Source organism: Camelus dromedarius, chromosome 16, assembly GCF_036321535.1.
Source record: "Camelus dromedarius isolate mCamDro1 chromosome 16, mCamDro1.pat, whole genome shotgun sequence".
Taxonomy (NCBI): domain Eukaryota; kingdom Metazoa; phylum Chordata; class Mammalia; order Artiodactyla; family Camelidae; genus Camelus; species Camelus dromedarius.
In genome coordinates, this window is record NC_087451.1 from 20,616,035 (window position 1) to 20,629,251 (window position 13,217).

The 13,217-nt window shown below is 39.0% G+C and overlaps 1 protein-coding gene across 1 annotated transcript in view; it reads right to left on the reverse strand.

Annotated features, from left to right (window-relative positions):
* Positions 1–13,173, reverse strand: part of STX8 (syntaxin 8) — a 207,191-nt gene extending 194,018 nt beyond the window's left edge. Inside the window, exons 1-3 of the mRNA XM_010991769.3 lie at positions 13,036–13,173; positions 8,769–8,868; positions 2,525–2,619 (exon numbers count right to left, since the gene is read on the reverse strand). Of these exons, the coding sequence (XP_010990071.1) occupies positions 2,525–2,619; positions 8,769–8,868; positions 13,036–13,052 (212 nt within the window). The 5' untranslated portion in view covers positions 13,053–13,173. The remainder of the gene's footprint in view (positions 1–2,524; positions 2,620–8,768; positions 8,869–13,035) is intronic.
* Positions 13,174–13,217: the final 44 nt, after the last annotated feature.

The following is a 13,217-nucleotide window of genomic DNA, read 5'->3' on the forward strand; positions in this document are numbered from 1 at the left end:
TAAACAGGATTTGTCCTGGAATTACAGCAACGTGCCAAGTAATAGGGAATTCTAGCTGAAGACATGCCGGGTCAGAGTGGACTGTATTCTATCTACTAGAGGAGAATTCAGCTTTTAAACAACTGGTGTTGGGTCCAGACAGCCCCGCACTGGAATCCTGGCTTTCTGTTTCTCAGCTGTGGGGTTCTGGGCAAGTTACTTAAGCTCTTAAAGATTCTTCTCAGGGTTAAAAAAAAAAAAAAAAAAAAAAAATTCCTCTGCTTGAATGCTGTACTCTCTTTTCAAGTCCATCTGTGACCTGAGGTGCAATTTCAACCTGGCCTCAATTCCTTTTTTGTAAAGGAGGATGAGAACCACCAAAACAAATTAATAATACGAGGTTACTGGGCCTGATGAGTTGCTATCTGATACATCTTAAATCTGGAGGATAACTGTCACAGAATTACTTTCGGTGTTTAGGAAGAGGTAGGTCAGGGAAAAGGAAGATGTAAGGAAGAGGAGAATTAAATAGAGGCCTTTGTAATATAGATGCTACCTCCACCTTTTCATTTGATCAAAAGAAATGGTCTCCCTGAAAATACAGAAGTTTGCAAGCGCCCCCGTGTGGTGGGTTATCTGAACACCATTTCTAGTATTGGTTGCAGTTCTGGTAGAAACAGACCGAATTATTTGGGGGAGAAAAATAGAATTTTAAAGAAAGTGGTTATATTCCACTTGAGTTTTTGAGTTCTCTTAGGAAATTCTAAATTATTCACATTAAGGTCCTTAAATATTTTCATAATGTATTTAAATTAACAGCTCTGTTTGGTGTTTTTAAACGCTTGGTGCTTAATTCAGCAAGTTCATAGATCACCGAAAGACCAGAGTCTATGAGATTTCAAAAGATGGTCAGACTGCAGACATTTAGAAGAACAAAGTCAATTATTACTCTTGACTTACTACAATTATACACCCTGTAATTAAGAACTAGCAGAAGTTAACAGAGAAAAAGTAAAAGCCATTAATTTATCTCTTTCTTGCCTATATCAGTTACCTGTTAGCAAATACAGTTATTAGTATTATACTGTGAAACAATATTTAGCTACATTTCTAACACCTATGATTTAGGGAACACTAACACCTTGATCCCACATGGAGACGTCCAAGCACTCAGTACTGAAAGTGGAGAAAACAGCCCTGCCAAATGAAACCACCTGAGGTCTATATAGTAAGACTTAATGGATTTTTAAGACTGTGCAGTAACAAAAGATACCAGATCTGTGTAGATGGTTACACCGATTATGCAGTTACAAACTAAATGTATCAGAGTATTCCAATTGTGTTAAAAATAAGGCCCCAATTGTCCACTGAAATTAAACTTTTACCTGAAACCTTAGTGAGTTAATAACTGAATATTGGAAATCATGCAACTAATCTAAACCAACCTCCCTGGTGACATGAAGGGGTTATTCTTGGAGAAAAAAATATTTTTTTAAAACATCTTCTATTGTTTTATCTGAAAAGCTATATTCCTACATTTTCCCATGTTTAAAATCGGGCAGTAACAACTATTTCCTGGAAGATCAAAGTAGGGGTCTTTGGTACACACTACTGACAATGAAAAGGAATGATAAAGGGGACCAGTCTGAGGTCTGTTTTCAAATCAATATAACCTCGGATTTAAAGGATCAGTTTATGTAACAGGTCACATGCATTTTCCTAAATTGATCAGATTCTGAATTTCTAAAGAAAAATATATTTTAAAGATTACTTACTATTTATTTATTGGTTGGGGGAGGTAACTAGGTTTGTTTATTTATTTTAGTGGAGGCACTGGGGATAGAACCTGGGACCTCGTGCATGCTAAGGATGAGCTCTACCACTGAGCTATACCCTTCCCCTAAAAGAAAAGATTTTAATACTTGACATTGGCAATGGGAGGTTGATGTGATGGCACAACTTGCTTCATGCAAGTGCCTCCCACCCCCACACCCCCAAAACTCCAAAACCAAGGGTAGTGTCTGGACCTCTGGAACAATTAGGCAAAGAAGTCACATTTCAACAATCTGTATAACTGGTGGGTGGGGGGAGGGAATGCATGGTTTCTACGGGTACTGGCCTCTCAAAAAAAGAAAATGAACCATTCAAAACCCTGGGAACTGCAGACGCAGAAGCACAGCTTAGAAGCACCGTGGACGTCCTCCCGTTGGAGCGGCAACTGTGGACCACCTTCAAGGCAGGCCAGACAGGTAGCCGTGCAGGGCTCTGTGTAAACACGGTGTTGACAGAAAGCACGCGCTTCCTGCACTGTGAAAGCTACACCGAACTAAGTTAATTCCCGCAGCATGTCTTGCTTCGCCAGCATATTCACTGTAAAACATGTAACAGGCACTTAAAATAGAAATCCAGATTACAGGCAATATTTGGGAAATCAGGTCTTCCTCAAGCTGTGGAAAAATCTGGGTGGCCCAGATTCCTTCCTTTCTTAAAATAAGACTGCTTTTCCTCCCACTCTAGAAAGAGGTGGAAATGTTTACATGGATACATCTGATGTGTTGACACAGCTCTTAGCAATAAGTCCTTCAAAAGGGCGATCTTTTCCTTCAGTTTCTGCAACAAAGCTCTGATTGTCACGGTAAGCTGAAAAGAAAAGAACACAGCCTAAGTATGCCAGTCCAGAGGTGTGAGATCGCCGCCACATAGCATGTAAACGCTGCTTTTCACACTATGATTCCACCAAGGGTGGGCTGGAAGGGACGCTGAGCCTCCCGACAACAACCTTGGGCTTGTATGGAATTTTTTTTTTTCATATAGATTCTTACCAGTCACCCGGTCCAGCCACTCTACAACCTGACCAGGTGGTAAGCCAGTCCAGACCTGAATCCTGACACTGACTGGAAACTCACTTTGCTCTCACAATCAGCTGAATTCTGTCCCCTGAGCACCCACCCTTTGATCCTATTTGTCCACCTGGGAGCCATGCAGGAAACTGCATGTCCCCAGTCTTTGTTCACCAGTAAAAACCCAACCGTTCCCTCAGCCATGCTTCAAAGAACAAGATGTCAGGTTCCACTGCCATCCTGGCCAGTATTCTCTAAACACACTGGGGTACTTATAACCCATTACAAGTTTCATAGCAGTTAACACTCCTCTTGTATAAAAAGCAGTTTCAACCTCATGTGACTCTCTTTCCAGGAGCGTGTCAGTTTTCCCCAATTCACAAACCCTGAGTAAATTTTTGTTTATGACTCTAAGTGCCACCTTAAAGGATCGGTGGAGGGCTGGGGAGAAAGCCTCCCAGGAATTTAAAAATATGAAAAATAAAATTACCCATGTCAAGTAAACATAGTCAACTATGAATACAATCAGAGATATGTTTAAAAAGTCAGAATATCCCAGGTTTCATTTGCTACCTTGTTCAAAGGAGCAATTACACAACGGCAGCAGAAGCAGGGGCTCTCTCCTTAGATTAGCAGGGTCCCGATAAGGAAAATACAGCAGAACGTCAGAGGCTGGCCAAGGGCTACACACATCAAGCAACCCTCCAAGGTATCAGCAGCCAAGGAAAGTCTAACCCTAACTATTCTAATACCTCTACGAACCACGGAAAAACCACCCACAGCGTTCATGGGAAAACGCCAAGGAAGGCAGATCCCTCCTCATGCAAGAATTAAAGAGTAAAACAAACAAACAAAAAAGGCACAACACATATTCTTACACACTTACACACACACACACACACACACACCAGGTCTAAGAAGAGTCTACAAAATTCAAGGCCAAAAGCATTCAACAGGTGAAAGAGTATGCAGCCATTAAAAAGTACGACTGAAATCTAAAGTGGTTAATGTAGTAAGACATCCACCATAATCTATTAAAAGAAAAAGAAACCAAGTCACACTCACACAGAGAGACGTCACCTGGGAACTAAACACATCAAAACGTCAAGGGTGGTTATCTCTAAGTAGTGGGATTTCTTAGTATGTTATAGGAAAACGATTACTTTCATAATCAGGAAAGAACTTCCATTACAATAATTTATCAGAAGTTTTCCAAAGCACATAAAATGATGGAAAGCCTACTTCATATTTTAAGCAAACACAACCCTAGTAACAAGCACTGACAGATAAGACAAAAAAGGAAACCACTTGTCCATCTCCCTTAAGGATTATAAATGTAAAAGTCTTTAAAAATATTAGTGACACAAATTCAGAATTACATTGAAAATGACAACAAGGGGGGCAGGGTATAGCTCAGTGGAAGAGTGCACGCTTAGCATGCACAAGGTCCTGGGTTCATTTCCCAGTACCTCTATTTAAATAAATAAATAAACAAACATAATTACCTCCCCCCTGCCCCCAAAAAAGAAATACATTTTTTAAAAAAAGACAACATACCATCCCCAAGTAGAATTTATCCAAGTAATTTAAGAATAGTTTGATGTTAGAAAATCTAATAATAAAGCTAATGGTGTTAATTACTAAAGACAGAATAAACATACGACTAATATAGCATGGGGGAAGTTAATTAAAAACAAAAACAAAGAAAGAAAACCAAGAATGGGTCAGTACTGCCTTAACTGTAATACTATTTAACTGTGCTCTAGAAGTTCTAACCAATGCAATTAGACAAGTTAAAGAAATACACAAGGGCTGGAAAGGAGGTGAAATTCTCATTATCTGCAGACTGATAATAGTCTATTTGGGACAGTGAAGAGGATCAACTGAAAGATGACTAGAAACAGGTAAAGGTTTCAGGATGGTGATCAATCCCAAAATGAAAAAATCCAGGGCATTCCTAAATCCAAGTAATAGCCAGGGAGAAGTTTTAAAATTATTTTTAAACATCATTAACAATATCAATAAAATATTAAAAATATCTAGCACAGTGCCTGGCATATAGTAACTGCAGGAAATATTGCTGAAGGAAATGAGTAAAAGGAAACACTCAAAATTGCAAAAATGTAACAGCTTCCCAATTAAATCTACAAATACACTATACATTTATTCAAAATCCCATTTGGAGCTTTCCTACACGAGAGGAGGTGATAACTGAGGTACAAAATTCTTTTAATGAAGCTACGCAAATTACTCTTAAAGGAGGATAAATGAAAGGAAATATAGAAAGATCATGGATATGTGTAACAAAGGGGCCTTAAACAAATAGATATTAAATCTTTACACAAAACTATAGGAGTACAATGCTGGTACTTATCAGTGGCTTCCCTGGTGCAACAGAAGAGAAGTTTCAGAAACAGTGTAGTTGTATAAAAATTCAGTGAATGAAATAAGGAATATTTCATATCTTGGGGGGGAAGGGAATTAATAATTTAGTAAATGGGAAAAATTAGATGCCTAGAGTACACAAAATATACTTCAAATATTATAAAAATGTATGTGTTTTTAAAAAAATTAAAAACAGGAGGAAAAGTTAAAGAAAATTTAGATAATTAGGCAAAATATTTCTATACCCTCTGGGTGTGAAAGGCCCTTCTAAAGCATTATCTCCTCTTCTCCTACAAGAAAAGGCCATAAATAAAAATACTGATAATTTCAAATAAAATTTAAAAACAAGTATATGTTTTTTTAAAAAGTCATTTGCAAAGTCAAAATCCAAATTAATACAAAAAATGCTTGTATCAAATATGCCAGATCAAAGCTTAATACACTTAAACATATATTTAAAGAACACTTTGAAATTGAGAAATAAGTTAGGTTAAGGACATATATATATATATATATATATATGACATATATATGTAACAGGCAATTCATAAAGGAAGAAATACAAATATCCAATAGATACACGAAAAGATGTTCAAAGGCATAAGTGATCCCAAAAATCCATATTAAACTATTATATACTTTCACCTGAGTGAGAAGGATTTTGTAAGGATAATCAGAACTCGTATAGAAATGTAATTCTGAGACATTTCCAAAATGCTTAAAATTTTATACAACCTAAATCCAGAAAGCCTACATTGAGGAATTTATTCTAATCTAGGCAATATTTCAGTCACACTGAAAACTCATTTATAATTAGAAATAATCTAACGATCTAACAATTCAAGAAGATGATTCTGGTTAAATGGATCAAGAGATCTAAATGTAAAAAAAGAAACCATACGTTTGCTAGAAGAAACCAGGAATAAATTCCTTTATAACCATAAGCAGCAAAAGCTATGAGTGAAAACACAGAGGTGATTAAAAATTGTCAACTTCATTAAAAAAGAAAAATACTTTCACATGACAGGAGATACCAAAGGCAAAGTCAAACAACAAATGATAAAGGAGAGGAAATAATTACAATATATCACAAAGAGCTAATCTCCCTCATATATGAGGAGCTCTTAAAGATTAAAAAGACAAACAATCCAATAGAAAAATGGGCAAAAGACAAGAAGTTTGTTCACAGAATACATATATATAGGGCTTAAGTAAGTGAAAACATACTTCACTTGATTCATAATATGAAAAATGCAACTTTAAAACTACACTGGAAGGTCAGGGAGTTTAAACTTCCAGTTATAAAATAAATAAGTCGTGAAGATGTAATGTACAGCATTGGGAACACAGTCAATAATACTGTAATAACTTTGTACAGTGACAAATGGTAACTAGAATTATCCTGGTGATCATTTTGTGATGTACAAAAGTATCGAACCACTATGTTGTGTACCTGAAACTAATATAATATTGTAAATCAATTACATTTCAATTAAAAATAAATGAAATGAAACTACATTAAAATATTTTCTCTCACTTAACAGACTGGCAAAAATCCAGAAGAACAACAACACCCTCTACTGGCCAGGCTGTGAAGAAACACTGTGGGCAGGGTGCCAAAGGTGACAGCCCCTCTGGAGGGGAATTTGGCAATGAGTGGAAAAAAAAAAAAAAAAAAAATCACACGTGTCCTGGTTCTGAGAATTCACCCTTAAAAGAACCTCCACAAATACTACTCAGCCATAAAAAATAATAAAATAATGCCATTTGCAGCAACATGGATGGACCTGGAGATCATCATTCTAAGTGAAGTAAGCCAGAAAGAGAAAGAAAAATACCATATGATATCACTTACATGTGGACTCTAAAAAAAAAAAAAAAAAAAAAGGACAAAGGAACTTATTAAGAAAACAGAAACAGACTCACAGACATAGAAACAAACTTATGGTTACCAGCGGGGAAAGAGGTGGGAAGGGATAAATTGAGAGTTCGAGATTTGCAGATACTAATATACATAAAATAGATAAACAACAAGTTCATACTGTATAGCACAGGAAACTATATTCAATATCTTGTAGTAACTTATGGTGAAAAAGAATGTGAAAATGAATATATGCATATTCATGTATGACTGAAGCATTATGCTGTACACCAGAAATTGACACATTATAGACTAACTATACTTCAATAAAAATATATACAAAAAAAAGAGATAAAGTTAAATCTGAAAAAATAAATAAAAGAACCTCCACAAATACAAAAAAAAAATCACAAAGCTATTTATTGCAGCATTATTTATAACAGCAGCAGACTGGAAACAATCTAAACGCCCGTTCTTAGGAGACAGAGTAATGAACTAGGGTACACATAACAGAGTAGCATACAGCCCTGAAGGAGAACAAAGAAGATCTCAATGAATTGGAGGGATTTCTGTGATAATATTAAGTGAAAAAGACAAGATACAAAGTAGTAACTTTCGTGTTAGAGGAAGAGAAATGAGAATACACACACACACACACACACACACACACACACACACACACAGGCTTATTTCTGCAAAAAGTAACACAAGAAGAATAAATGAGAAATTAAAGAGGTGACCTCTAAGAAGTAGGTGAAAAAGGCATGGAAAAGAGTAGGATGGGAAGAAGACTTTGAGTATAACTTTGTAAGGGGGCAAATTTTGAATTATGAACAATGTAAATGGTTTGGATATTTAAAATTAAATCGGCAAGGTTAGGGAAAAAAGCAAACCCTGAAAATGACAAAGGAGAGAATAAGACACAGAAAAAAAAAGCATCAATTCTAACAACTTTAAAACAGAATAACCTCAGTAGCCTTAGTGGGACACTCTCAAAAAACAAAAAAAGACACAAACTCAAACTTTACTTAGTATTTGTAGTGGTGCTATGAATTCTGAAACTATTTTCTATAAACTATAAGAGAGACCAAACGAGCAAAAATCTATCAATGCTTTTGGAAACTTGGGTTCTCAAGCAGGAAAAGGAAAACAGTAATTTGGAATGGCGACGTTACAAAGAACCCTCTGGTGCTGGATTAGAATCAAAGATATTGGCATGGACTCATTGATTTCCTAAAAAACCTATTTCCTTGCCATATCCCACCACTGTTTGTTTTTTTTTTTTTAAAAACAGCCTCTAAGCTAAGGATGATTTGTACATTTTAAAATGTAAAAAAAAGAAAAAAAAAACAACTATTATCCTTCTGTCGAGAATGGATACTCAAAGAGGTGAGAACTTGGCCTCTCACCCTGCAAAGCCTAAAAGATTTACCATCTGGGGGAATGTATACCAACCCTGAAACCAGACAATAAAATTAAGAGAAAATTTAAGGTAAAACAGGAGAAATTAAATAGATGTCATGCTTCACTTAATGTCAGTGATTAAATAACTATTAACTGATTGGTTGTAATGTCAATTCATCATTAGTAAGCACATAGGCCAATATTCACTCACACACACACACAGCCTCAGGAAGGGGAGGGTCTTCAGACCTCAGAGCTCAAACAAATCACGTGACGTACTAATTCTCTCCTGGTCTTACCTTGGTTGTATTTTCACCATTTCTTTCATACTGATTTCGTTGTTGAATTTTCTCCGCTATCTCTTGTGCAATTTGGCAAGTGGAATCGTACGTGGAGAACCTGCATCAAATCATAAAGGGAGGAAAAATGCTGAAGGTTCTTTAAAGGAAATTTCTGCAGAACAGGAACAGGAAGGGAGAATGGTAGTAGCAGCAGTAATGGCCACACGTGCTGAATGGCACTTACTATGAGCCAGGCTCGATTCTCAGTGCGTCGTTTCTAATAACTCACTAAACCCACACAAGAACCCTGGGAGGTGGGTTACCAACCCCCTCGTACGCATGAGAAAACCAGGCACAAGGAGGCAGAGCGGCTTGCCCGATGGGTACCACCAGCTGCTAGGCAAGGCTGCCTGGCCCTAAGCCCGTGCCCTGACCACCGCGCCCTCCTGCCGCTGAGACGCCAGACAGCCCACAGACTCTCCGGGGGGGGGGGGGGGCCTCCTCGGGCCGAGCACGGCCCCGGGCCCCGGAGAATAAGCAGTGGGCAAAATGGACAAAGGCCCTGCTTTCCAGGAGTTTAGTGGAGGGAGAAAGGCATAAAACAAACCAAAACATGGTGTGTCAGGTGTGGAGGCGTGCTCAGAAGGAAAACAAAGCGGGCCGGAGGGCCGGAGAGTGGCGGGCCAGGTGAGGAAGCCAGCCAGGCGGCCGCCCGGGAAGAGCTACACACAGCGGCAGCTTGTTTCCCCCACAACACCAGGCTCTGCGGACACACGACACACCCACCTAGCATCTGGGCTTTCCAGAACTCTCTCAAAGCACGTCCCGAGTTTCTATTTGTTATTCCAGTGTTGGGGGCTTTGAAGGATTCACAATGAAACCTCAAGAGTCCCTTATTTTTGCCTAAGGTTACAGTCTTTTTACTTTCTGTTTTACAGAAAATACTTGTGTGTATACGCATCTCATGTCTCAAGTGCAGGGACTGTGCAAACAAAGAATGTATTTTCCAGGGCTGTCCCAGTAAAAAATCGGAAAAGCTGCTGTTTGACCTAATATTGCAATTTTTGCTTGAAAAAATAAACAATCCATTTCTTAACATCTTTGAACTCCCACGTATCACTTGAGTGCTGAGGGAACTTGGCAAATGTCTTTATGAATGAAGGCAAAAACTATCTCCAATCGGTTCCCTTAGGCATCTTACCACAGTAATTGTAGCTATGACTAACAACTTGAGTAACTGATCTGGGCCAGGTCCTATGCTAAGAGCTTTACATTTTAAATTTCACACAGATCCAATGAGTTAGGATCCTTAACAGCTCATCACTTTAAAGTGGCATCATTCATATATACGTATGTATATACACATGCATATATCTGTATATATATATATACTCAAGTATACCCAAAAAGAGCAGGCAATAACAAGACAATACGCAATTAAGAAAATAGGAGGGAGGCTGATAAGGAAAATCGGGTCCTGCCTGGTCCCAGCTTTGCCACATTTCCCCTTTTTCCCTCCATACTGTCCTCTATGAAAAGAGGCTCTTAGGTCTGGCTCTGCGGCCCCAGACCATACATATGAAAATGAGTAATAAGGTACAATACACCTCTTGCCATATGTGGGCAAAAGCATCCCCTGTAGCTCTAAGAGTCTCTTCTAAAAGTCTAATCTTATTATTCTGCTCTTCCAGGCTCTGAAGGAACTAGCTTCCACTTGTGTCTACCATCTTATACCCTCCTACCCAGGCCACCACTTGGCCGAACATGCCAGGCTCATTTCCCTCCCTCCACCTTGGCTTGTTCCTTGTGCTTTCCACCAGCTCTAGAATGTGCTCCTCCCTCTTGTCCGAGTGAGAGGCTTGCTTTGACCTTGTGGGTCCGTCCAGGTTAGAACCTCTTGGCCCAGCTTTTATCAGGTCTGAGCTCTTCGGCCAACAGTAATTTCTCTCACTTGGGAGCTCTGGAAATTTACACACTTACCATCTATACTCCCCATGTGGCAGAAGAACACTTAGTGTTAGGGTGGACATTTTTGGCAAAACTTCTGTTTTAGTTATATACATGTGTATACATATGTGAGTGTGTGTACTTGTTGGACTGTGACATAAAATATATTTTTTAGGTCAAAAAAGTTTGCAAGCCATTGTAATTAGGTTATACTGGCAAATAAAAGCATAAATTAACCTCTAAGGAAAAAAGAATGGCAGAATATTGATAATTACAGAAATTGGGTGATGAGTATAAACTTACTATACTATTCTTTATTTTTTACCTTCCATAATAACATTTTTTAATAGACCCCTCCCCAAAAAAGTCTAACCAGAGTATAAAACTATTAAGGTTTAACCATAATTTTTCCAGAAATGGTGTATCATCAACAAATAAGTTGCTCTAGTGGTAAAGTGATTAACTTCAGCAAAGAAGCCATTCAGAGATGGTAATCACTAGCTATTTCTATCACACAGTGAGCTTACCACTTGCTTTGATATGCCATTAAAATAGTAACAGCTATATTCCATTTCCAAACCTTAAAATGCTACTCAGGAACGAAGAATCAGCCCATGATTTTCAACAGCACGAGGGCAAAGCTGTAGTCAAGTCTGTTTTTATAAGTTTTTCAAAACCCTACTTCAGACTCCTTTCTGCTCTCCTGATCTGCAACCTTCCTTGCAAGGAAGCTGATCTAAGCACAGAAGAATTCCCCTGTTGTTTCACTTTCCACAAATGAGAAAGCTGCTAAGTCAAACTACTTAAGAGTAACAGGAAAAATTATGCTTTTCAACACTAACTGTGGAAGACGCCGGGGGTTCACTGATAGCTTTCACTAACCTAAATTGATAACGTGGGCTTTGAGCTTTATTTCCTACCTCAAGTGTAAAATGAGGGCGTTAGCTTCCAGGAAGTGGAGGGCGACTTAACCATATGTATCAAGGGCCTTAAAAATGTTCATACCCTTGGATCCAGTAGTTCCACTTCCAGGAAGTGAGCCAAGGAAATAAGAAATGAAACAAAGAGGTAATCTTTGCAATATTAAAAAGTAAAACCAAAAAAACCCTTATATTTTAAAAAAGGTACAAAAAGGGGTGTGATTAAATCACGATCATTCATATGATGCACTATTAAGCACCATAAAAACTGTGTTTTCAATGAATATTTAATGATATGGAGAAATGTTGCTTTGTAAAAATGTATGGGGGTGTGTGTATGTATACACATATATACACATATATTATACAAAGTAATAAATTCATTTTAAAAATCAGTAATGGCAATTATTCCAAATGACAGAGTTAAAGTTTTTTTTTTCTCTGCGAATATTCAGTATTTTCTAAACTTTCTATTGGGGTGTTTGGTGGCAGGGGGGGTGGGGGCGACCACTGTTAAATCAAATACGCCATTGGCCCAGATAATTAGGTCCCAAGCAGTGCTAACTTTCATCTTGCAAAGTTAATCTCTCAGTATCCAGACTGTCGGAAACTTAAACAATTATAAACAATATTAGAAGTACTAACATGAGACATATTCGCCAACAAGAATTTTATAGAGCTATAGTGTTTTTAATTAGCAAACAAAAAGCTCAAGTCCGATATTCTATTGCAATACGTTCCTTGGGATCAGAATCTGTGTCTTTCATCATTCAGTCCTTGGGGTTTAATTGTCGAAATAAAAGAGCCTTATAGGTTTTTCATTGTTTTACTGCGGAAGTGGCTGCCACAGAATCAGGCTTCAGGATACTAACTCAGGTAACAGTAAAATGCCTTATCAACTAACGCACAATTTCCCTCCCAGATTCCTGTAAGTTTTTTGAAGGGCCTACAGGACCTAGACTCTAGAGCCAGCTAGTTACTAACTGGCTGGTGACCATGGATTCTGAACCTCGGTTTCTCCACCTGTGAAATACGGAGGTTCACCAGACAGACTGGCATTCCACAAAAAGGTGACTTCGACGTCATTTTCACAGTTCAGGGAAGCCTGCATCAGCCAGCTTCACAACGAGGATGGGCGGGAAATCTGGGAGATGCAGCCGAGAAGGGCTTAAAGGAATGCTCAGAGATTTCGTCCCTGGAACGCAGCTCCTCAAGGGTCCACCCGGTTTCCAGCCCCGGCGACCCTTGTAAAGACTGAGAGTGGCAGGGTGCGGTAAAGCTCTTTAACTCCCCCCACCCCGTCACGACAGCAAGCGAAGGGTCCTCGCTCTCCCTCCCCTCACCCCGAAAAGCCTCCAGCCCCAGGGCCTAGCGACGCCCACTCCCCGGAAGCGCGGCCGCCCTCACCCGGGGCTCACCAGGGGTCCGGGGCCATGGTGCAGTCTCCGCCCGCTCCTCGGACACTTCCTGCTCGCAGCAGCTGACTACGGCGGCCCGCGCGGCTCACACCCCGTGCCTCGACCCGTGCGCGACCGGAACCTGGCGCTTGCAAAGTGAATATACGCCAAGGCCTCAAAACTACGATGCAGAAACGAAAGGG